This window comes from Phoenix dactylifera, unplaced genomic scaffold, assembly GCF_009389715.1.
Source record: "Phoenix dactylifera cultivar Barhee BC4 unplaced genomic scaffold, palm_55x_up_171113_PBpolish2nd_filt_p 000007F, whole genome shotgun sequence".
NCBI classification, from domain to species: Eukaryota; Viridiplantae; Streptophyta; class Magnoliopsida; order Arecales; family Arecaceae; genus Phoenix; species Phoenix dactylifera.
The window spans coordinates 1,288,630-1,312,566 of NW_024067666.1; the positions used below are offsets into that span (position 1 = coordinate 1,288,630).

The 23,937-nt window shown below is 37.4% G+C and overlaps 2 protein-coding genes across 2 annotated transcripts; both read right to left on the reverse strand.

Annotated features, from left to right (window-relative positions):
- Positions 1 to 2,995: 2,995 nt before the first annotated feature.
- Positions 2,996 to 3,911, reverse strand: LOC120104529 (vegetative cell wall protein gp1-like). Its single transcript, XM_039115836.1, has 2 exons — positions 3,380 to 3,911; positions 2,996 to 3,286 (listed from the first exon to the last, which is right to left on the reverse strand). The coding sequence occupies exons 1-2, from the start codon at positions 3,771 to 3,773 to the stop codon at positions 3,219 to 3,221; spliced, it is 462 nt and encodes a 153-aa protein (XP_038971764.1). The 5' UTR covers positions 3,774 to 3,911; the 3' UTR covers positions 2,996 to 3,218.
- Positions 3,912 to 9,428: 5,517 nt separating this feature from the next.
- LOC103712269 (homeobox-leucine zipper protein HAT22-like) lies at positions 9,429 to 10,921 on the reverse strand. Its single transcript, XM_008798746.3, has 3 exons — positions 10,316 to 10,921; positions 10,085 to 10,164; positions 9,429 to 9,928 (listed from the first exon to the last, which is right to left on the reverse strand). Exons 1-3 carry the CDS (start codon positions 10,778 to 10,780, stop codon positions 9,652 to 9,654), a joined length of 822 nt encoding a protein of 273 aa, XP_008796968.2. The 5' UTR covers positions 10,781 to 10,921; the 3' UTR covers positions 9,429 to 9,651.
- Positions 10,922 to 23,937: the final 13,016 nt, after the last annotated feature.

The following is a 23,937-nucleotide window of genomic DNA, read 5'->3' on the forward strand; positions in this document are numbered from 1 at the left end:
TGACAACCTTAGTTCGGTGCTTCGAGTGAGTTTCCATCATTGCATCTATTACCTAATCTATTATATATAAACGCTACAAGATGCCCATATCAGTAATATTATTAATATATATTTTTTTACTTTTAAAAATAAGTAGAGCTCTTATTTAATATTATTTATATTTTGAATTAACAATAATATTGATACAGCTCTTTATTTTTGATGATAAGCAGGATTATTATTTATCATAGCTCTTTATTTTATTTAGTCTTTAATTTATATTTAAAATGGCTATAGTCATTCATCAAACTCTCGGCTCAAGAATTAATTATATTCATCAAAAAATTTTTGTCCTTAATAAGCTGGTAATAATTTTTTTTTATTTTGATGCATAAATTTCTTATAACAAATTATTTAGTATGACAATACTTGATTTTGATCTCAATAATAACCATTATGTTCATTTACATCATTTTTTAACTAAATATTTTCAAAAATCAATTTTTTTGCATCAAGTTTTTTCCTTAAAAGAAATTGTACAATTTGATTATTACCATACTATCATTATTATCTATTACTATTATGGTAGTCATCATAATAATAAAATCAAATTAATAGAATAATATATTTTGTAGCAAATTATAGTTGTCGTTTGCTCTTGTACTTGTAGCTTATACAAGAGGAAGATAGGCCAATAAATACAAAGCTATAGATATTTGCCGTCTCAAGTACTCTTGTTTCGACCAGAGTGCAATACTTGTAATCCAGGCTGAAATAGTTGGAGCCGGTTAACTAGGCTTCCTTATATTTGTTTAGAACTGGAGGGCCAAGAAGAAGTCTGGCTAGAGCTGGGCTATGTGGGCTTTGTGGGGCTGTCGGATGTGAATAGGCTTGGGCTGGCATAACGTTGCTCTAGAAAGCCTGGTTTATCATGGACATAGCCCTAGGGTCGTATGTTCTTGAGTTTCTATAAGTCTATAAACTATCCAAACAATACATGTCAAAAATATATATTGGTTAGTATTTTTCTTGGTTTTCTTCTTACAGTATCAAACTATTCCCACATTTCTTTTCTTTTCTTTTCTTTTTGGTAATTTTAACCCATGCATTAAGCCCCTAAGAGGGTGCCATGTCAAAATAAAGTTATTCTTTGGTTCCCTTGGAATAGTTATTCTAAGAATAAATTGGTTTGACCACAATTTGATATTCTTCCCTTGTTCCTGCTTTATTTCCAAAAGAAGACGTCCTCAAATATGTACCCATTTTTGTGCTGTACTATCTTCCTGTCTAACCACCTCCAAGATCACTTGCTTCCCAACTTCCATGGATTCAGAACTCAACCAAAATTGAAATTTCACAAACTAAACCCCCTGAAATTTCATCCACTTTTACCTCTCTCGGAATTCCTGCCATTTTCCTTGTTTTAACAGGCATCCTGAATGAGCATTTCACATAAAAAACAAGCTTTATGATTTTTAATAAAATTCTCTAGAATCCTATAAGTTAAATTCTTTTTTTCCTTCCCCCGACGGTCTGTAAGAGCATGTGTTAGATACAAGATAATAAAGATTATAATGTTTTGGCACTTCTTGGCTATAAAATTTAGTAGTTACCTCATATTGAATTCTTCTTCTACTGGCTTAGAGTTCAGCAATTTATTTTAACTCTTTTGATCTCCAACCATACTAAAATAATTCAACAAAAAGAAAATAATTTGCCATGTGCTTTGAAATGCTTTCTTGAATATGCCTGTAGAAGCTAAAAAGAAGATTTGTTTTATATGTGAAAGCAAACAAACTTATTGCCACAAACTGGCCGGGCCGGGCCCGGAGCTAGCGTGGTTTAGATCGCCCAAGCCTGGTCTTGCCGGATTTAGGCCTCAGAGACGACGATAGCAGGCTTCAGCTCGATCCAATACTAGATCAGGCCAGAGCTCCGGCCGAAATTCAATTGGGCCATGTCAGGCTTTAAGGTTGAGTACTTTGAGCTCGGCCTGATCCAGTATTGGGGCCGGAATGGGAATTACATGCCCCTATTGCAGCCTTTTAGTCATCATGTTGCTAGTCGTGGGTTCAAAATCCCCCTTCCATTTTTCGGTTGGAGTAGGCCTTCATATTTTAAAAATAAAAAAAGGCCATCATGAAAGAAAATTTTTTCTTCTTTTAAGGAATGCAGGAGGATCAACTTGGATCAGGAATAGGCATGATCCAGAGTCAATATATATTTGAATCAGGTCAAAAAATTGAATTCAAACCCAATCCAATTGCTTTTGAGTTGGACTGGATCGGACTTAATAGTAATTGTATCAGGCCATTGAATTTTTTCGAATCAAATTAGGTTACAAATAATCCAAACACAAACCATATAAACATATAAATTGATTATTTAATATATCATAATTATATTATGTAATAAAATAATAATAAGCAATATTTAGACATTATTGAAAACATGGTATATATAAAATTTGGTTGATAAATAGATGATGTTATAATCATCAATATAAATTATTAACAGGCCATGTTAGAGGAGAAATAACTAATCTCTTATATTAAAGGAATAGTATACTAGTTTTGGATCATTACAAGTTGGGTTTGGATTGCGAAATTAGTGATCCAATTCTAATCCATAATCGACATGGCTGATGTTTTTAAATCTAAACCTAATTTAACACTACAAGAAAAAGGAGCTTTGGCGACGCTTTTTGAGGCTTTTACCGACGCTTATAAGCGTCGGTAATTTTCTTCCCGACGCTTTTCAAAGCGTCACCAAAGCGTCGGCTATGTCGGAGTGGAAAAAAAATTTCTGACGCATTTGGAAAGCGTCGCTAAAGTTATTTTTAGCGACGCTTTTAAGCGTCGCTAAAATTCCTCAACCAGTTCAATTAGCGACGCTTTAAAGCGTCGTCATAAATTTTTTTTACACAAAAAAAATATAAAAATACCCAAGAAAACCGCCGCCGAAGCCATCACCGTGGCCGCCGTCGCCTCCTCTGCTGCGCCCGATCCGCCGCGGCCTTCGCCTGCTTCTCGGCGGAGGATGGAGGACGTGTCTGGGTGGCCGCCGGCGTCAGGGCAAGATCGGCCCAGGTCACCGGGGCAACATCCTTTTCTGACGGGGAATCGCACGGTCATTCGCCCTCTTTGGGCGGCGGGTTGGCCGGGGGCTGGTCGGAGGCAGCAGCGGAGCCCTGTTGCTGCTGCTGCTGCTGCTTCTTCTCCCACTTCGACTTCGACTTCCTACAGAGAGAGAGAGAGAGGCGATGGGTACCTTGGCGGGGGAGAAGGAGGAGGGATCGGGGGCTTGGGTGGCCTGAGAAGGCATGAAGCCGACGCCGGAGAAGAGGGAGGAAGCTCCATCGAACTCCATCGACGCCGGAGAAGAGGGATCGGGGGCTTGGGTGGCCTGAGAAGGCATGAAGCCGACGCCGGAGAAGAGGGAGGAAGCTCCATCGAACTCCATCGACGTCGGAGAAGAAGGATCGGGGGCTTGGGTGGCCTGAGAAGGCATGAAGCCGACGCCGGAGAAGAGGGATCGGGGGCTTGGGTGGCCTGAGAAGGCATGAAGCCGACGCCGGAGAAGAGGGAGGAAGCTCCATCGAACTCCATCGACGCCGGAGAAGAAGGATCGGGGGCTTGGGTGGCCTGAGAAGGCATGAAGCCGACGCCGGAGAAGAGGGAGGAAGCTCCATCGAACTCCATCGACGCCGGAGAAGAAGGATCGGGGGCTTGGGTGGCCTGAGAAGGCATGAAGCCGACGCCGGAGAAGAGGGAGGAAGCTCCATCGAACTCCATCGACGTCGGAGAAGAGGGATCGGGGGCCTGGGTGGCCTCTCTCTCTCTCTCTCTCTCGCTTCTTGGAAGGAACCTAATCAAGAATCGGGAGGGGGTTAGAGATTTGTAAGGGAGGGGGTTTGAGGGATCGGGAGAGGGGAGGGGGCGAGCGGCGGAGAGAGAAGGGGAGGGGGCGGCTGGATGGGTTAGGGATCGGGAGGAGGGGAGGGGGGGATAATGGCCTCCGACGACGCTTTCTAAAGCGTCGTTGGGAGGGGAAAAAAAAAAAAAAAGGATTTTTGCTTCCGCCGATGCTTAAAAGCGTCGGCACAAGCTGCGGGTTGCGACGACGCTTATAAGCGTCGGCGGAAGCCAGACTTCACCGACGCTTCTACTTAGCGTCGGCAGATAAAAGTTGGAAAATATAGTTTTTTTTGTAGTGTAAATAACTTTGGTTCGCATGGTACCAAATTAATTTTAGATTAGTTCCAGACTGGGAGCGGGTCAATCCAATATGCTTTTATACTGTTTGAGTTTTATGCAATATGCACAAAATTCTAACATGCTTGGTGATGTCCGCTAGTTTTTTTATAGCTCTTCATTTGATCATCTTGAATAAAATGAATACCTCTCCGTGAAGGACTTGTCTTTGGAGAGTTCCAAGTTCAAATCCTGGACATCGCTTGAAGAGGGAAAAAAATAAAAGAATAGGATGGGTTTATATCTATTTCTTATTGTATATATTATCGAGAGTGATGAATAAGAATTAGACCGATGGCTTTATAGCGAGCGAAGTCTCATTATGTTAATTAAAGCAAATAATGTTGATTCCAACTGCATACTCTCCAACTTATAATTAAATTCATTTTTTATTACATTTTTATAATTTTATTTTCACCATACTTTTATAGAGAATAATAATAAAAAAGACTCCCAGGTTCCTCAATTGTACTAAATACTGGTCAAAAATACCAGTTTTTGAACCTAAGGTCATCAAGAGGCCTAAGGTCATGGTTTGTGCTGAGATGCAAGGGTCTATAGTTTATGGTTTGAACCTTTGTTTAATTTTTTGCAACCATTTTTTGTTTCTTTCAACAAAAATTTTCTGCACTCATCTCTTGATACTCTCCTCATCTTTATAGAAGCCTTTTCGATGTATGCAATAAGCTGAATCATGTAAAAATTTTCTGTGTTCTCTATTTTCTTTTATGCTTGTTAGTTCTCCTAGTCTTAAGTATTTTCCACAATAGTTTTTTATTAACCAATTAATGATGTTGCCTCCACTATGGAGACTACTTGACTACCAGTTAGATATAGATCACCATTCACTAACATCTTCTTAATTTATTATCTCCGATCAATGCTGAGTTTAGATTTTGATGCAACTTAAGGATAGCTGTCCCCTTTCTTTTTTCTCAAAAAGAATGAGTGAGTGGCAATCATCTTAGCATACTTATCACTTAGCATGTTAATCATAATGAAGCATCTTGCTCACCTCTCCTTGCGGTAAGTCACGTCCAGCACAAGTAATTATTTGATACATATCTTGTAAAGAGTCTTTAATTGTTACTTGCGAAAGAAAAATCATGATTGAGAATAAGGTTGAAAGGGAGAGCTACATCTCTCCCTATTATCCCAATCCTAAAAAGACAGCAGATAATGGAAGTTTAGGGAGGCCACTGCTGTGCACTATATAAACCCAATGATTCACGTATAGGATGCCTGTCTATCTCTTGGAAGTTCTCTCATTGAATGGTCCTCTTAGAGTTCACAAGATCAGGTGATCACCAACACTTGGACCCCATCTACGTGGTCCTAATGATTCTTCCATATCATATATATTATCTAGCGTGTCCATTGTCCAATGATATTTATTCCTTTCTCCTTAGAGTGACTAAGACCAAAAGTCCTTTTCCACAAGCAATGATACGAGTAGTCTCCTTGCCATCATACACTTAGCACAGTGCTTGCTCCAAGCACTACACAGAAGAAAGCTAACTAAAGAACTAGGGGTTGCTTAAAAAAAGACTCATTGAAGTGGATGGCTGCCAAAGAGCAGTCCATCAGATAACTAGTTGCAGAGGGTAGGGCATGTCTTTGGTGGGCATTGGCCATAAGGCTCTTCTGCCTTCTTTGGGTGTCACAAGGGGTGTTTGACAGGAATCATCAAGTTGCAAGGTGGGTATCTCGATCCCATCTAGGTAGATAAAGATCAAGGGCTTGTCAAAACAATTAAAAAAAAAAAGTTATAGGTGGTCCTGACATGATCTTTTGTGACAAAATGGATGGCTCAGAGTGATTGATGTGATAGATATGATATGCTTGGTTCATGGCTAAGGAGACTCCCAAAAACAAATATTATAGGACTGTAGGAAGTAGCAGGGAAGTAACCAAGGAACTTCGCCTGAAACTTTGCCTGGGACCACAGCAGTCTCCAATGTGGCCCACTCCCGGGAGATTGTATTAGGAATGTTTTCACCCCTTTTTCCTTCATATTCTGCTACTGAATTTAATCTTTTTTTATTTTCTCAAGGTGAATAAGATAAATTTGGACTTTAATTAGAAGTAATTAGGTGGATACAATTGTTTACATGTCACAGGTTATTGCAATCCATCCTTATACTGCACCATGCCCCTCTTGATGAGAGAACTAAAATTAGCAAAAATGCACCTTCAGATCATACAGTTAAGGGGAGAGAGAGAGAAGAGGAGATACATGGAGTCTACCATGAGAAAATTAGTATCATAATGATCAAATATCGAAAGCTATCTTACACTAATGTAAGCCATACTAACCCCGATGACATTTAATATAGACTCTATATGTCACAAAAAGTCTCTTAAAATAAATAAAATTTCAATGTTGCGAACAAATTTGCTACTAAATTATAGTGGAAGTTTTTGGCCAACTTTTTGATGTAGTCAATATTGGAATTAAAAACAAAGAGCCATGAAATATCAATTGTACACTAGATATCATCGGAAGCTGATATTTTGTAAGAAGTAATACTTTCGCAAAGTTTTCCAGTTTCATGTGGATTTCACGGGGGTTTGATCGTTGGATCTAATCCATCTTCTAGTCCATGTTGCATCAATATCTTTTTTGTTTACACGCCATCCATCTTGAATGACAATATACTTATATAGTTATATATTGTGCCATGTCCCTTTTGATTAGGGACTCTAATTAGCAAACTTGCAGCTTCAAATCGCATGATAGGATCTTCTGATGATCTAGCTCATCAAATATGGATCTACATATAGATGGCATGGACTATAATCCCTTGCCTTGAATTCATTATGGCATTTCGAGCAACAGTCTCACGCTTCTTGCAACTTCAAACTGAATCACCAAATAATATATTATATATAGGTGGTATTTTTTTTTCGTGCCGGAACAAGTGGAGATTTAATGACAAGGAAAATATATTCAATATTATTTACTCAAAAATCATATCAAAATGAATGAATTTTTAAATATCCAGCGAAAGTGGCTGATAAGTTGTTTTCCTACAGATAGGACACTCTTTAGTTTAGATTCTTGGGATCTGAATGGCCCATCAGATAAATTTCTTAGCAGGCCACTAGGGTCACAGGTCGTGTCAAATCGATCATATCAATTAAGATGGATGGCGTATATATTTTCCATTGGCATGATATGTATGTGTTGATGAAACTTGGGCACATAAGACCATGTTGATAGCTCTCTTTACATCAAACATAACCATTCGAGTGTAAGCGTACATGGCACTTGTGCAGGATTGCACCATCTGTCACTTCATGTACCACACGTTGCAGGTATTTGATCCACAAAGTATAAACTACTACAATTAGTATGATGTGAAAAGTCTATCTATTACGTGACATGTAGAACCCATCCCTTCCAATCAATTTGGACTTTGATCAGAACGTAAAAGAAAAGCTAAACATTAGAAGACAAAGGAGTCGATGGCTTGGATTCTGAAAGGAATATAAGACTCATGCTGTAGGACTCTTTCCAAGTAGAGCTAATGCAGGGGAAGACCCCTTCAGGGAGGTTTGGAGAGACATCACGTACGTGTGCGTGACCCACGCAGGCCTCCTCCTAACGGGGACAGAAGAAGGGAGGCTCGTCTCTTGTGTTCTATATTGAATCATCGTCATTCCTTTCTTGCCCCGCACGCTTTGCTGTCTTCCTTTTCTCTTCAAGACCTTTCTCCCCCGTTCCTCAAGCTACAGGCAACGTCCACGTTAGCTATCTTCATCAAGTCCTCCTAATCTTGGGAAGGAAGTGCATGATAAGAGAAAAATAAATACATCAACTTAACTTTCAGCCAACTAGTCTTAGCTTAGCTGGTTGCATCCCTTAATTTCCACATGAAAGAGGTCCATATTTCAAATCTTGATGGAGGCATCTTTATTATATTTTTTTTTTTCTTAAAAAACTCTGATTTATGTGTCATTTCATGATAGGATTTGATATTGTAAGAATTCGTGCGGGTGCCACATCGGCTACACACCTTGTTAGCTAGCTTTTTTTTTTTTTATTTTCAGGTATAGTTCTAGTTCATAACAAATGGTATCAGAATAAACTTGGCTCATGATTTATGTGGATTTGAGAACATTGCAGCATAGGCTTATTTGGTTTGACCATATATATGCTGATTATAATGTTTGCAATTGGATTTGAATAGGGTCGGATTCTTAGCCCGACAAAGATGCTAGGGCTAAATGGAGGGAGTATATGAGAATCAACATACGAACATCGGTTACATCTTCTTAACTAGCTTTTTTAGGTACAGTTCTAGTTTACAATAAATAGTATCAGAGTAAACTTGGCTCGTTATTTATGTGGACTCAAGGATATTGCAGCATGGGCTCATTTGGTTCGACTATATGCTGATTATAATATTTGCAGTTGGATTTGTATTACCTGTAATTGGATTTAAATAGGGTCGGACTCTTAACCTAACAAAGATGCTAGAGCTAAATGGAGGGAGTATGCGAGGATCAACACGTACGGTTGCTCCACTATATCAACACGGTCTATGGGATCAATTGGATTTGTATTATCAACTACCAAAAAGAAGATTTTATTTTATATTTTTTTTTGAAACTATTCAATGATTACATTTGACCTAGTATCAATTGATGGTTGAAGTCAAGAGAGTCATGCTCATATATTAATGTAGAATTTGTAGATGTCTAAATACAGAAGGGCGTAGTTGCTTTCCTGTCGCTTGCCATTCCCTTGGCATGCCGTGGAAGAATACGGTTGCTCCACTAAATTTACTTTTCATACGTAGTTCATGCTTTACTCACTGGATGCTTAAATTAACACTCCAGCTATAATGAGTCTATTTAGGTCCTCTGGAAAATCTTTTGATGGACTATCCAAAAAATGGTGGTGATATTCTCGAAGTTGGTTTTGTTAATGAATTACAAAACAATATTATGCTGTTTACAACAATAGGATATTTCTAAAAGCTGATCAATGATTTATTACTCTAGAAACAACAAAATAAATGATTCTAACTGATTTAAGATTCAGAAGTATTTAAATAAAATGATGACTATTTTCCCAAAAAATGGATTTCATCGGGCACCGTTCTTTGCGCAAGAGTATCAAATGACAATTAGATCCACAATCCATTCTAAATTCTACTTATCATGCAATGAGAGAGAGGAAGAATTATGCTATTTATCATCAAAAGATGATGTTATATCTATGCATCATTTAGTCACAAGACAGAAATTCACAACTGGGATTATGGGGGTATTAAAACCTAAATTTTCTAAATTAGAAGAATATGGACTTCTTTCGTTTTTTCTTTTTACAGCATCTGGCGTTGTGTGAATGATCCCTAAACAAAGCCATCAATCCCAAGCCCTAGTTTAAAAGAAGAAGGGCCCTTGTCACTTAGCATGCTGCAGAATGGGTGAAGGGATTGAAGAGGTGAGCCTCGGGCGCCACCACAAAACGGCCACCTTTGGAGCCCTCGCTGGCCGTGTTGATCCTCTTGCACGACGGGCACATCGTGAGGGCCGCCGCCGGGAATTGCATGCACAGAGGGGATGCCAACTTCAGGGCTCTTAGCTCATTCAACTCCTTCTGTAGCCTCCGGTTCTCATCGCTCAGCGTCTCGCAGTACCTCTTCAGCTTCTCGCAGTCGACTTCGGTCTGCTTCAGCTTAGTCCTGCATCAGTGCAAGAATGGAGACGATGGTTAATTTGATATGTGACTCGAACTAAGATGTTGGAAAAAGGAAAAATGATATGATACGAGACATACTATAAGGTGTAAACTTGAATAATTAATTAATTGCATGCTACTATGAAATTGAGACACCAACCTTGCTCTCCTATTCTGAAACCACACCTCCACTTGCCGGGGCCGTAGATTCAATTGCTTGGCCAAGGCTTGCTTCTCTTTCTGATAATAGAAAGAGAAGGGAGGAACAAATAAGTTAAATAGGTAGCCAAACATAAAAATCTCAGGGGAGGATATCTCCGGCCTTCTTGCTGAGAAATGAAGATGGCTATCTATATTTTATAATTAAGAGAAGATAATAAAAGTCACTAACCGGATTAAGGGTACTTTGCTCCTTAAACTTGTCTTCCAGAAGGGCAGACTGCTCCTTGGTAAGCCTAAGTTTCTTCCGAGCATTACCCTCTTCTTCTTCATCGCTTCCCCGAGACAAAACCTTGTCGGTCTCATCACTCTTCATACTGTTATCCCTCTTCGTTTTTGAGGGATGATGACTGTTGTAGAACGTCGAGACCGTGCTCTGGGGAGACGATTGGCGGGCCACTCTGCTACCTTCCATCCAAGTCTTGCTTCCATCCACCTTCGCTACGGTCAACCCATATGTGTCATCTGAGAGGCCAAGGGTGAGAGAGGGCTCGAGAGAAATCATATTTGATGATGATTGCTCCAATTTTACGATTGCCTCTCGATGGCCATGACGACCGCTCCATCGACTGCGAGAATCGTAGCTCAACCCGAGAACCAGGCCGGTGTCGCATGCATCTTCTTGACCCATGTTCATGCTTTCTTAGCTTCCACCTCAAGAGGCTACCTTCTGTTCTCTGAGAGAGAGAGAGAGAGAGAGAGAGAGAGAGAGAGCTGCCTAGGATTGTCGGCAAAGGAAAGAATGAGTGGGGTGTGGGGGTTATTAGGAGAATGAAATGGGTGACGAGAGTTAATGAGAATTTGGGAGGAATGACGCACACACTTACATAGGTTGACAAATGGGAACGCAACTAGTAAGACTGAAGAAAATAAAAAATAAAAAAAAGTAGTAAGTCTCCGCAACATAAATGAAACTCTGAATCTTCTCCGCCACTTTGATGGCTGCCAATTAAACCGCCTATCTTTTGATGATGACAATCAAATGTTGATATTTCTGCACAATATAAATCATGCACCGTAGAAGATTCGTGCTAGCCTTCCTTCCCTTTTGAGTTCCAATTAATGTGTGGTTAGGGCTCTTTTTTTGTCTTCTTTTTCTCCCTACCATCTAGTATTTGCTCAATTTTTCTCTTGTTAATATTTCTTTTTATTAATAGGTGAGTGTCTGACTTCCTTTATTACTCCAAAAAACCAGAAAATTCCAAAACAAGACGGTCTAAAGTCAGAAGCATGAGGGGAGACACGACTAAGTAAATTCACACACAAAGCACACCCCCATGGTTCTGGTTCAACAGTCCGCCCACCCCTTCTTTTCTTTCGTCATCTGTTTCTTGGTAACCTCCCGTTGCGTCTCCTTTTTCTATTGGTATTTTGTTCTCATTCAGGTTTACATGGAGGCACCAATCATGCCTCATATATAGCTTGCATGAGTCTCATTTCTTTAACTTGAAACCAGCATTCTAGGAGATTTTATACTAACAAATCTATATAAAATATTATTAGCACTTAGCAGGTGATTAGTGCAAGTTCCTCCCTGAAATTTCGGTGCTGCGACAATCTAATTTGTCTCAATTCTTGATCATTACCTCATCTTTTATCCAGTGGTCATTGTTTGTTGTTGAAGAAAAACATTAGATTGACACCGTTGCTTTCCCATATCTACAAAGGGGAATTGACTATTCCATGGATTCATGGGGTTCCTAGGATTTATTTTGACGTCTTAATTATCGCATTAATAATTGGATATCATTGCCAAGGTTAGCGAAGCCATGATTGGAGCACCACATATGTGTCATGGGCCCAACCCCTTGGAGGCCACACACTAAAGTGTGGGCTCAACGAATGGTGTGATGGCCCTCCTGAACTGATAACATGTGGCCTATGTGCTCGATGCCCATTAATTCCTTGTGTAGCTTTGCTTCCTTTTGAATGTGGTGATGAGAAGGACAAGCGCACAACTAGCAAAGGCTTGACTCACCATCGGCTTATATGCTTCGTTTGGAATTGGAAATGGGGAGCAAAACTGGGCTCAGGCTAAGGTTTGGAATACAAATGGGGGGCTGCAAAATTTTGAGAAGATTCACGGACCCTGGTAACTGGTTGTTTCAAATGAATGGGATGAAATTTGATGTCATTTATTATGTGTACACCACACAGGCTGAAGCTGTGCATTAAGGCTTTGGCTCCATTCTGGTCTCTAATAACCATTCCCAAGTTAATTAATATTGTAAAGGATATTGCATTGTATTATACAGCAAAGCATAATAAAATATAATATATATTAATACATAAATATATAATATAGTATAATATTATTTTATTGTAATATAATATTACTGTAATATAGTAATATAATATTGTATACTATAGCATAATAATATAATATAATATAATTTAATATTATATAATAAATCCAAATTAAAATCTTTCCCTCACGAATACAACTACGAGAGGGGTGCCAAGTGGTGGACCCAAGTAACTTACATTTTAGTTTATTTGGTAGGTTTCCTGCATGAAAGTCTTCGTTCATTTCCCATCAAAAAGATGGCCTTCGTTCATGCAACAAGAGTCAGGGACGGAGCAAACTCAATAATAAATTGCTCTCTAAGCAGCATGACAATGTCCATGCTCGGAATAGTTTGGAGGACAAATGATGGCTTTAAAATTTGCTCGATTTGACCAAAAGTCTAGCGAGTCTTACTAAAACTAAAGTATAGATGGAATCTTAACAAAAATATAAACATTCGATATATTTTATATGTCCAGATTTTAATTTATTAATCTAAGGGAAGAAAAAAAACAACAATCACAAGAAAGATGATGACATTTTTTATTTCTTTTTGATCGGCTGGTAATGTCAATTGTTAAGAAGTGATGGGGTCATATTAGGGTTAGTGGCGAAAAAATTGCAGCAGGCATGAATTATTGAATAGTTTTTGAGTAATCAAATGTTTCGGAAAATAGGTCTTCTAAACTAGTTGTGGAATCACTGCTACTAACTGGGAGAAAGTATGCAATTGAAAACTAAGGAAAGTTTTTTCAAAAGTTTTGAGGAACTTGTATCATTACAAAAATTTATGCATTTAGTTACTAAAAATTTTCATGGCTCAAAACGAATTTTATTGCTAGATTCATAGGCAATGCCCTGTCACTAAAAATATTTTACGACAAGAATAGTAATCATAATATACTATTTTAAATTTTATGGTAAAATTAATGAATATTATCATTAACATCATTAATAAATGAATATGTAGCGATGAAATATTATCCTCCTATGAAAAATCAAAATATGTTTGTAACATAAAATAATTTTTCACCAAATGTAAAAAATATTAGTGACTAAATTAATTCATCAAAAAAATTGTTGATAATTTTCTATTTTCTATATCCGCAAATATATTTTTAGCAATGATTCTGATATCATCGTCAAAATTAATAACTAATTCATAAAAGGAATATATTGCCACTAAAATTCTTGGCATTTGCTAGGATAATATTTTATTACAAAATATCTTGAATCGTCATCAAAGACAGATTTGAGAGTATTTGGCACCACAGGTTCGAAGACAAAAAAAAAATAAAATAATATTTTATTACTAAAAATATTACTCAAGAAATAGTCTACGATGAACTTCTTATTTCATTGCTTTATAGTATTTATTAGTGACAAATTATATTTTGATAGCTGGTTGATCATTTTGTTGTAGCATATAAGGAGCAACCTCTTTATTGGACAATAGAACTTTTTTTGGCTGCTTTTGGATGAATGACCCTATAGATATCGACATTAATTATATGCAAAAACCCGAATGAAATTAATTAATACAATACTCCATACTCCCTCTAAAGGAAATTAATACACGGCAATCTTAACTCCCTAAGTCCTCATGGCTTACATGATGATGCATGTTCCTTGGAATTTTGGCAAGTAGCTTAAGTGCCCTTCAAGTTACAAATCATGGCCATATATCTTGCCATGCCATCCTTGTCATAATCTTTGATTAGGTGTGTATGTGAAGATATGCTTTGACCCATTGACATGATTAGAGAACAACCGCTTAACCTACATGGCAAGGCTAGAAAAGCGTTTCATTAGCCAAATTAATCAAATGATATTTTACTCAGTAAATACCATTGGAGGCTCCTCTATCGCCACCACTTCCTTGGATATAGCTTGCACGCCTAACGGGACACGTGTCAATAAGTACCAGTGACACGAATGCCCGTGATGCAAGTTGATGTCAGCAGGTGGAGCCCACCATTGATTTGGCACTATGAAAGTTCAATTCCATGTGCTTCCTTTAATTTCCCATAGTTTTTGATAGTTGGGTGGATCCTTTCAAATTAAATCTTCTACACAAAATCCAAATTGCAATCAAGCACAATTAGGCTTAGTCAATATGATTTTATATAGATTTGGAATTAAATTTTGGAGTGGCATAAAGTATTAACCTACACCACAATTCGATAATTATGTTGCGCCAAGACCCTCTTTTCGAATCTAGGTTGCGATTTGTGGATTCTAACATACTTTATATGTAATCAAGTAAGTTCGTGTTAATTATAGATTTTGATCGCTAAAGTGGAATGTCTTCCGTCGTTGCTTTTAGATTTCTAAGATAAAATAAATGAATCATTCACCATGTGTGAATTTTAAAATCTCAGGTGAGCCACAATTCTAAAATCCACAATTCAATGGATAAAGGACCTAAAGTGCGCCCAAATAATCCCTAGGGTCCATTAATTGCTGCTTCTTATGGAGCATAGCAGATCATACTGCCTACCATTACACAGGCACCTTTGCTCGGCTTTTTCTTTTGTCTCCGTTGCAAACCATTCTTGTCAAGGGGGAGGCTCTTTGTCAGCAGACAACTGATGTCAATCTTTGTCCTCTTGTCTCTCTCAATTGTATGCGACCATATCCTAAGGGAATGATTTGTGTCAGTGGATGACAAGTTCATAGAGTCACGCTAGGAATGGATGGAGGCATTTTTGTGCCTTAGTTTAGCTGCATTATTAAGCTACTGAAAGGGGCCCACCATTTTATTATTAGTAGTAACAAAGTAGGAATTAATTTTATCCATTTTCTAACTAGTTGAGGTCAGCTTGTTAAGGAGAGATGGCATTGTATATATGCTATGATTCAATTCGACAACTTATAGTATAAGTCTGTTATGTTAAGCTATAAATTTTCTTAAATCATTCGGATTTATTAATTATTTTAAGTTACAGCACATATTTTTTTATTATTTTCCTCGAACATCATTTACATCATCTTGGAACTTTAGTTTTTTTTTTTTTTGATAAAAACAATATTTTATATAGCTCTTACGTGGGTACAGCTGCCAAGTCAAAGGAAAAGAAAATGATACAAAATAAGAGGAAGCTCATTGACATAAGTTTAGCTTCAAATTTTGGGCCATCAATACTAATTAGAGCCATTGTTCTCATCAAAGCCCTTCCAGTTTATACTATCACATTTAATTTTTATCCATGCTTTATACTTTATTAGCATAATTGTTGCGCTTCTCTTTTTACTATCATTTTAAATTTTTTTTAATACTTTCATTTCAGTCATTCTCCTTTCTTTGATGCCTTATTTTACAACCCTAATTTTTGGTCCTTCATAGAGGATAGATGTAAGGCTATATAATTTTAAGCCTAATGATGGAGATTAGTAATAATTGGATGTTTAATTGTAGAGTCCAAAAGACTACAAGGCATCCTTCCTTTTACTTTTTGGCACACCTATTTTGATTTTCTAAATATCATAGATGCAAAGCCAATGGCGACGTGACACAGAGAGATCAATCAACTGAAGACTCTTCATGCCTGTCCACACACCTTTCTTCTTCTTTTTTATTGCAGTACTTTCTTATCGGTATCCGGTCAACAATAACGAGAAAAATGTCAATTCCTACCACTGATTACAAATCCTCCTTTTGGGTAGGTAACGTCCGTGTCCCTTTTTAACTCCACTAACCCAGACAGCCAGATGTGAATAAGATTCACATCCAATTCCTACATCACATGCGATCCGAATCACTTCGCATCACCATCACCGAATTCTCCATATCTTTGGTGGGTCCGTGTGTCCCCTCTCGTCTTCCCTTTTGCTTAACACCAAAAGAAGTCTAAAACCATGGTACATAACTTCCCACCCCCTATACTAGATGCTCGGCATAACTTTTCCTCGTGCATACATCCAGAGCTCTTTTGGTTTGCGAAAATCATTTTTTCTTCAAGAAATATAATTTTTGAAAAGCAGATTTCTAAAAAAAAAATGTCTGAAAAAATATATTTGGCATGTTTGGTTGACCATAAAAAAGTGACAAATTTTGAGAGTGCTTATGTTTGGTTGACCATTCACTTTCTTGAAAAAATTACGTGTAATTCCTATTATACCCTTAATAAAAATTAGGTCTTTAATGCCTCTTTAATGCTGAAGGGCCTTTTTCCGACTCATGGAAAAGTAACTTTTCCATGTTTGTCATGAAAAATACTTTCTCATAAAATATGGGAATTATATTCCCATAGGAATACAACTTTTCTATCTCTCTTCTTTGAAAACTTCAACCAAATAAGAAGCATCTTATTACTTTTCCATTGACCACACTTTTCTCCATTCTTTTTTCGCAAACCAAACGAGCCCCTATATTTATATATACACACACTAGAATGCTCAGATACAAATTTATATACCTATCTGATATGCTCTGAAGAACGCTCAAATACTGTATACCATAACGGGTTTAGAAGAATGGATTTAGAAGAATAAGCATGAGAATAGGTTTTCTTTTCCAACCTTTAAACGACTACTTTTGATGGTGAATCAATGTTATTTGAGAGGCCCATTGGTCGTCCATCCAAGCAAACGATCAAATCGACTTGGCGGTTGGGTGTTGAACTACTTTATTAGAGTGGGTGGTTCAGTGCTTAAATGCCTACTTTCACTTCAATGAAATATTCTTCTTTTTTAGTGAGTATTGAAATATTCTTCTTAATAGCCACCATGAAACTTGCAATTGGAAAGCAACATTAGAACCAACAACAATTATGCTTAGGAGGAATAATTATTGATCACTTCTTTAAGCTTCTATAGCCAATAATATGATTGCATGGTGATGATTTGGAGAGAATTAGAAGTGAGGATCGCATCTTTCTTGCCTTAATGTGATATCATGGATTTGAATCGTCGAGTAATTTTTGAGAGAAAACCATGAATGAAAGGGTAATGGGTGTGACCTAAAGCTGATAATAAATCGAGCTTGGGCACAAAAAAATATTAAATTTTATATAGTTTCAGCAGAAAAAAATATTAAAAATAAATAAAGTTTAGGCCCGACCTATGGTCGGCTTTAGTGTGTCTGTGTGTGACCCACCGAAGCTGAAAAGGCAAGAGAGGGAGGTGGATGCGAGGTGGCTTAGCAGGAGAATCCAAAACCTTGCAAAACACCAACAATACCATGAGTTGGAAGTATCCAAACCTTTTCCAACTTTTTCCCATTGCCGGATAGGCTTTTCCTTTGCCAAATGCCCTTCACCATGTTGGGTTGAAATTGATGTGAAGGGGGACCAAATGCCCTTGGGTGGTTTTGTTTTTGGTAGTGCTAAATTGGTGGTTGTTGCTAACTACTTATTTTTAAGTGCTTCATGGGACAGGTAGGACCACTCAAAATTAGGATACTAGAACGAGTTGCTGTAATTTGCTATTTATAGAATTAAGCATATGAGGGCTAATTATTTATCTCTACTAAACATTAAATTAAAAAAACAATACAGTAGCAACTTTTAACTTTTCGTAATTTGTACTTACACTCCAAAACTTTTAATTTATTAAAAAAGCTATAAAGCTTAAAATTTAGTTGCAATGGAGCTCAGCCAACCACCCAAACTCTAATATCGCTAACGATATGAGTGAAATGACTAATTTGCCCTTGGAGGTTTTAAATAAATTTAATCGATTTAAGCAGGAAGGATATTAATGCAATTTTATATCTGAACTTATTTTATTAAATCTTAGAATCTAATTGAAAAAAATAGAAATTTTAGGGGTAAGTGCAAATAGTGAAGAATTAAAGGGTGTGATAGTCATCTCCCACTCTAACAAAAAAAGAAAAAGAAATGTATGAATCATCTGCTTCAGCAAAAAAAAGAAAAAAAAAGAAAATTAAAGGGTGATGCTGTTATTTTTCAAAAAAAAAAAATCCTAATTTGAGGCTAGGGTGATTTGGAATGAAGTTGCGCATGGAGAGAGAGAGAGAGAGAGAGAGTATCTTGATTGACCAGATACTTATATATATATATATATATATATATATATATATATATATATATATATATATATATATATATATATATATATATATATATATATATATATATATATATATATATATGTTAGAATGATGGAAGCCTGAGGTTGAACTGTAGCTCTATGCAGGCTTAACACCTGACATGAAAATAATATGTACTCCATGAAGATTGAGGAGATTTAAAGTTAGCTAAGTCATGTTCCTCCCACCAATAATTAATCTGTTAATGAGATCCATTAGTTTCATCATTAGTAAAATTTAGTTTGAGATAATTAAAAGAGGCCAGCATCAAGCGAGATGAATCTGTAACTCCTTATCTATTCATATTTGCCAATAGCTCATCTAGATATATGGTTGATTCTAACCATTAACTAATATATAACCTTGGACCGGAAGTTCCTCAATCATGACCTAAGAACATTTGTTATTCTTTGTGACAGCAAGCTAATCACGAAATATTTATGATCATATCACGTGAATGTTATCAACAACTACTTCTACATCGTCCCAAATCTTGACGTGTGAATGGAGGACTCAGTTGCATGCCAAACCATGAGAACAATAATTAATGATGGGTCATACATATTGGTCCATTGTTTTAGTACAAAATTGACCAAATCTCTCTCTAGCATTACATCAGTAAACGTAAAGAGAGAACATATGACCTCATGGATGACGATCGGCTGAACCGAAGAATTGAATGGTTGGAGAAGAATCATCACCCATCAACTAGAACTTGTAGGAAGGGTTGATCAGAGTTTTTTATGAAGGGATAAGAAACACCTTCCTTTCAATGGAGGAATGTTGTAACCATTGAACTATAACCCGATTTGTTAAACATTAGCTTGCAAGAGTGCCCTTTACAGTTATGGAGTTGATGCAAGTTTAATCCATGAGGCTGTAATTGAAAAGATTTGATTGAGAAAAACTAAAGGCCTTATGCTGCTCATATATAACCATACACATATACGCACAAACGCATGCAACATATTACATACGTATGTACATACATACATACATGTATACGTATTTGACTTCTCTTGAGAGAAGAGTGTATCTACTCTTTTCGGCTCCAAAAATAATAGTTGTATGAAGAACCATGTCATTGATCATCATCTCTACCAGTCAAAATATTTAAATAAATAATGAAATATTTTATTATTTTCTAACCTATGCATCATGTCGAGATAAAAATAGAATTTTCTATTTTCAGATATTTTACCATGCTAAAATATATTATAAAGCACTTAAATTAAGAATTCGCCTTATTGATCATGTTCTATGTATATTAAAATATAAATAGATCAAAAATGTATGGATTAAATACAGAAAAGGTTACTTATTGAAGTGTGAGAAATGCATAGATTACGTAAAAGATGGTGGGGAACTCACTAAAATAAGAGCACCCAAAAGTTTATCTTGGAAATAGAAGGCAAAATAGGAAAGACATAACGAATCTGATTACAACTATGAAAAAGGAATTAAGAAGCTTATGCTAATGATAGGTGGACTTATGAGTGATATAACCTGATAGAATGCAGCAATGCAACCCTAAAAAGAAAAAAAAATCTATATTTCCAAGTTATGGTTGAACATTAAACCTAGACCCAATTCCCTAGCAGGCTGTATTTTGCATGTGATGAAACATGGCCGAACCTTCATAGACCTAATTTGACAAGATTTCAGGCATACTGGCCAAGTAAATGGGTTGGAATTGAGTCAAAGCTTAGGCCAGACACTAATTCTTGTCTGGACTGGGTCTTCAGTTCCAGATACGATGGGCCTTAGTTGTTGGTGGATATATCTCTAGCTGCAGAGGGATCAATGACATTGGCTTTAACAAATTGGTGGCAGTTTTTCTGGTCACAATCAATTTGTCATGCACCATACTTGAATATATGTGAAACTTTAGATATATGGGATGGACCGAATGGAGATAACACGCAAAATTGGTGTATAATAGTAGCAAGTATACTATTAATGAGTTTTTCATGATCTTTTCCTTTATTTTTGTTCATCTCTGAGTTTACGGGTCATGAAAGATACCCATTGAAACAAGATTATGGCAAAGTGTTGCATGATTGGCTACGTATTCCTTAGAAGGATTGCTCTCTAGATATGTGGTTCACTCCACAGGTGAGAGAAACTGCATCCAAATAGATATAATGTACTCTAGTTTTACTATCTGCTCAATGGTTTTCATGTATCATCTCGGACTCTGATAACAGGAGTTTTATTCTCTGATATCTGGACCAGCAAAATGAGTAATGTTCACTCATTGTTACCAGCTCAGCAGTTAATCTCTGGCACTGTAGTTTTCAATTCAGGATTTCCTCGATCGTAAAGAAAAAATACTACAGGTAATCCTGGGAACTGGTTTAATTCTCCTCGAGTAAAATCCTGGTTTTTAATGAACAGAAGCTGGAATTTTACCATACACAAGGTTGCCTGATGATAGATACTGTCTGTGTCTCCATGAAGTGTGAAGGTTTGTATGTTATCCTAAGCAGGCTTCTCAAATCCTTCCACCTGCCTGGTTATTGAAGTTTCCTACGGCCAAGTGTGTGTTTCAAATCACATATGCTTATTGGTGGAGATAGCAAGAGGCATCATTACTACAAACCAGCTTATATCAAGATCCTATGTGAAACACACACTTCAATAAGGAGTTGGCCTACCACTTGATACTCAACCAATCCTTTTGCCTACCACAATAATCAGGAGTTGGCCTGCTCCAGCTTTAAGCCTGAAATTTTCAGTATAATGTTGGCTTGAAATAGATGTTTAGGAACAAGTAGAGGCCATATGTGTTCAATTATGTTAAAAGAGGAGCCATTGTCACCTGTCTAAATGAAAGTCTTTTTCCAAGACCTCACAGATAGCTTCTTTTCATCCTCTTTAAATAAAGCCGGGTGACCTGCGACCCAGTCTTCTCTCGCTCTCGCAAGAAAAAAAGAGTCTTGAGGTATCCTGCCTAGAAATTTTTCTTGTGCTTTAATTGGTTGCCAGGATTCTGGAAACTTCTATCAGAATCTTCTGATTTTTTGAGTACATCCAGATTATTGTACCAGGGTTGCGTTATATTATTAGATAAACCCTAGATGTGTAGATATTGAAACAGACCAATTCTAGAATAGTTGCACTATAAGTCCATGGATAACTTAAAAGTTTTTTCTTTTATGACTTTGAAATATTGTGATTTTGTTTAGTTTTAAAGGATATTAAGATGGCATTGGAGAAATTTGGTGGCAACATTATTTTCTCAAATGGACTCTTGGATCCTTGGAGTGGTGGGAGGTAATGTACTACATCGGTTACATTGTTTTGATAGCTAAATTGGTCTCTTTTTTTTTGCCTTGTATGAGTTCAATGGTATCTCTGTTACATGTTACAGTGTGCTACGGAGCGTATTTGGGAGTCTAATTGTACCTAACACTGAACTAGATACTTCATTCAAAATTTGCTGATGTTTAATTCTCTAGGCAAAATTGTGTTGTTAATATAGATCTAATGTTGTTCCTCAGGGAGCACATCGTATTGAATTGCATTCTGAAGTAGGATCCTGATCGGTAAAGCAGAGGAAATCAGAAATTAGTCTGATGAGTACCTAAAATCTATCTAGTGCATAGCCGATGCAGGACTAAACATGGTAATAACCTAGAACCTCACATAAAAAAGCTATCCGAAAGATATTATTTGGGATCATTGGCCTTGTATAAGTATCCAAAATCTATCTAATACATAGCCAATATGGAATTAAACATATACTCACAAGGGTCCTCACATACTCCTCTAGTTTAACCTTTGGCATCATCACCAAATTGTAGATTTTAATCTATTCAAATCCAATCACAAGCACCATAATTCAGGTAACATCATCCATGCCTTGCACAAAAAAATTACAAGTGCTAACTCAATCTATATGGGATCGCCCTCATGGATCCTGTCGACATTGATTGAAAAAATGCTGGTATCCTCCAAAATGCTAAGCATTTTGAAGCGGAAGTCTTTATTTTGTCCAAATAACTCTTCGGCTCATATCTGCATGATCAATTTGGCACCATCATTCGTTGAGGCAATGACATGAGGAATGAATGCTCAAGTGACTTAGATCATGTGACTTAGATAATGCTGCTAATCCATGAAACTCAGGTTATCCTTCATGCTCTGGGGATTACCTCTTCTATCTGCAATTGATTTGGTGATGGCGAAGTCGCCCTCTAACAGCCAAGGCTCTTGATTTTTTCTTCGAATATCAAAAAGTTCAAGAGTGAATCTCTCAAAGTTGTGTCTGTTGGGCCATAAACTGAGAGTTGATAAGGTTCTTTCCCAAAGCTTGACACCAATGGGAGACAGTGAGAGAGGAGGTCTTCTCCATAGTATTTCCGAGGAAAAAAATGATTAGAGTTCCAGCCGATTAATATACCCCCTGCTAAACCATTCGAATCAATGTGTGGCCACTCATCTATTTTGGATCCACCATGGATTTGAGGAACAGAGGAGCTGGAGATGCAACCTTTGTTTCTGGGAGCTTGATTATGTCACAAGAGGAGGATAGGATTAGGTCTCTAATCGCTCTCCTTTTAGCCGCGGCACCAGAGTTCCAAGACACTATCAATATGTATGCACAGCAAGACACACCGACTGGGGACCAAAAACCAATCACCAAATCTATTAAAGCAGTTAAACCTCCACGCATCAAGACAATCCATGCGATGAAAATGAGAAGAGGAAGCAGCACCCATGAACTGAGAAAACTTAGAACATGGGAATAACACTCTTAAAATCCTAAGCAGAGAGTCTGTCCTCACCCCAGATTTCATCAAAACAAGCATACAGAGTACCAATCTAATCCAAGGCTTAGAAGACAGAAAGTAAAGACTCGGACCAAAGAACCAGTAGAAGAGCAAACCGGTGCTAAGCTGATAAATAAGAGAGGTGGAAAGGAAAACTCTGCCACTGAACAAACAGTAGGTGATGAACTCCTTTTTTTGCACCCGATCTCTAACTCCACCTAGGCACCTACTCTGTAACTCACCAATCAATTGATCTCAATAGATGCTTTCTCCTTCTTGAGGTCAAGAAGAAGGTCCACCATATTGCTCTCCATGTCTATGGAGAAGGAAAAACCACTTGTCCTCCCCCATTCCCCAAGAAGTTGAGGTGGAACTGAGCTGAGTGAACGAGAAGGATCCAAGTTCTCTGTTTCCACGCTACCCACTTTCTTCCTCCTCCTGGCTGGGATAAGACAGGATGTGGCATTCTTAATGGCCACAAGAGCGGTCCTTGTGATGCTCGGGACGACCTTCCTCCTCCTATGTGCACGTAGACAGTATGTGTGTTTTTCGGTACAAGACAGTATGTGTGTTTATATTTATATTAATTTTACGCAAATGGAAAGTAAGTGTGCAAGTATGTATTGACTTTGTTCACAAGGATAATTTATACAAATATGTATTAATTGTGTTCACAGACA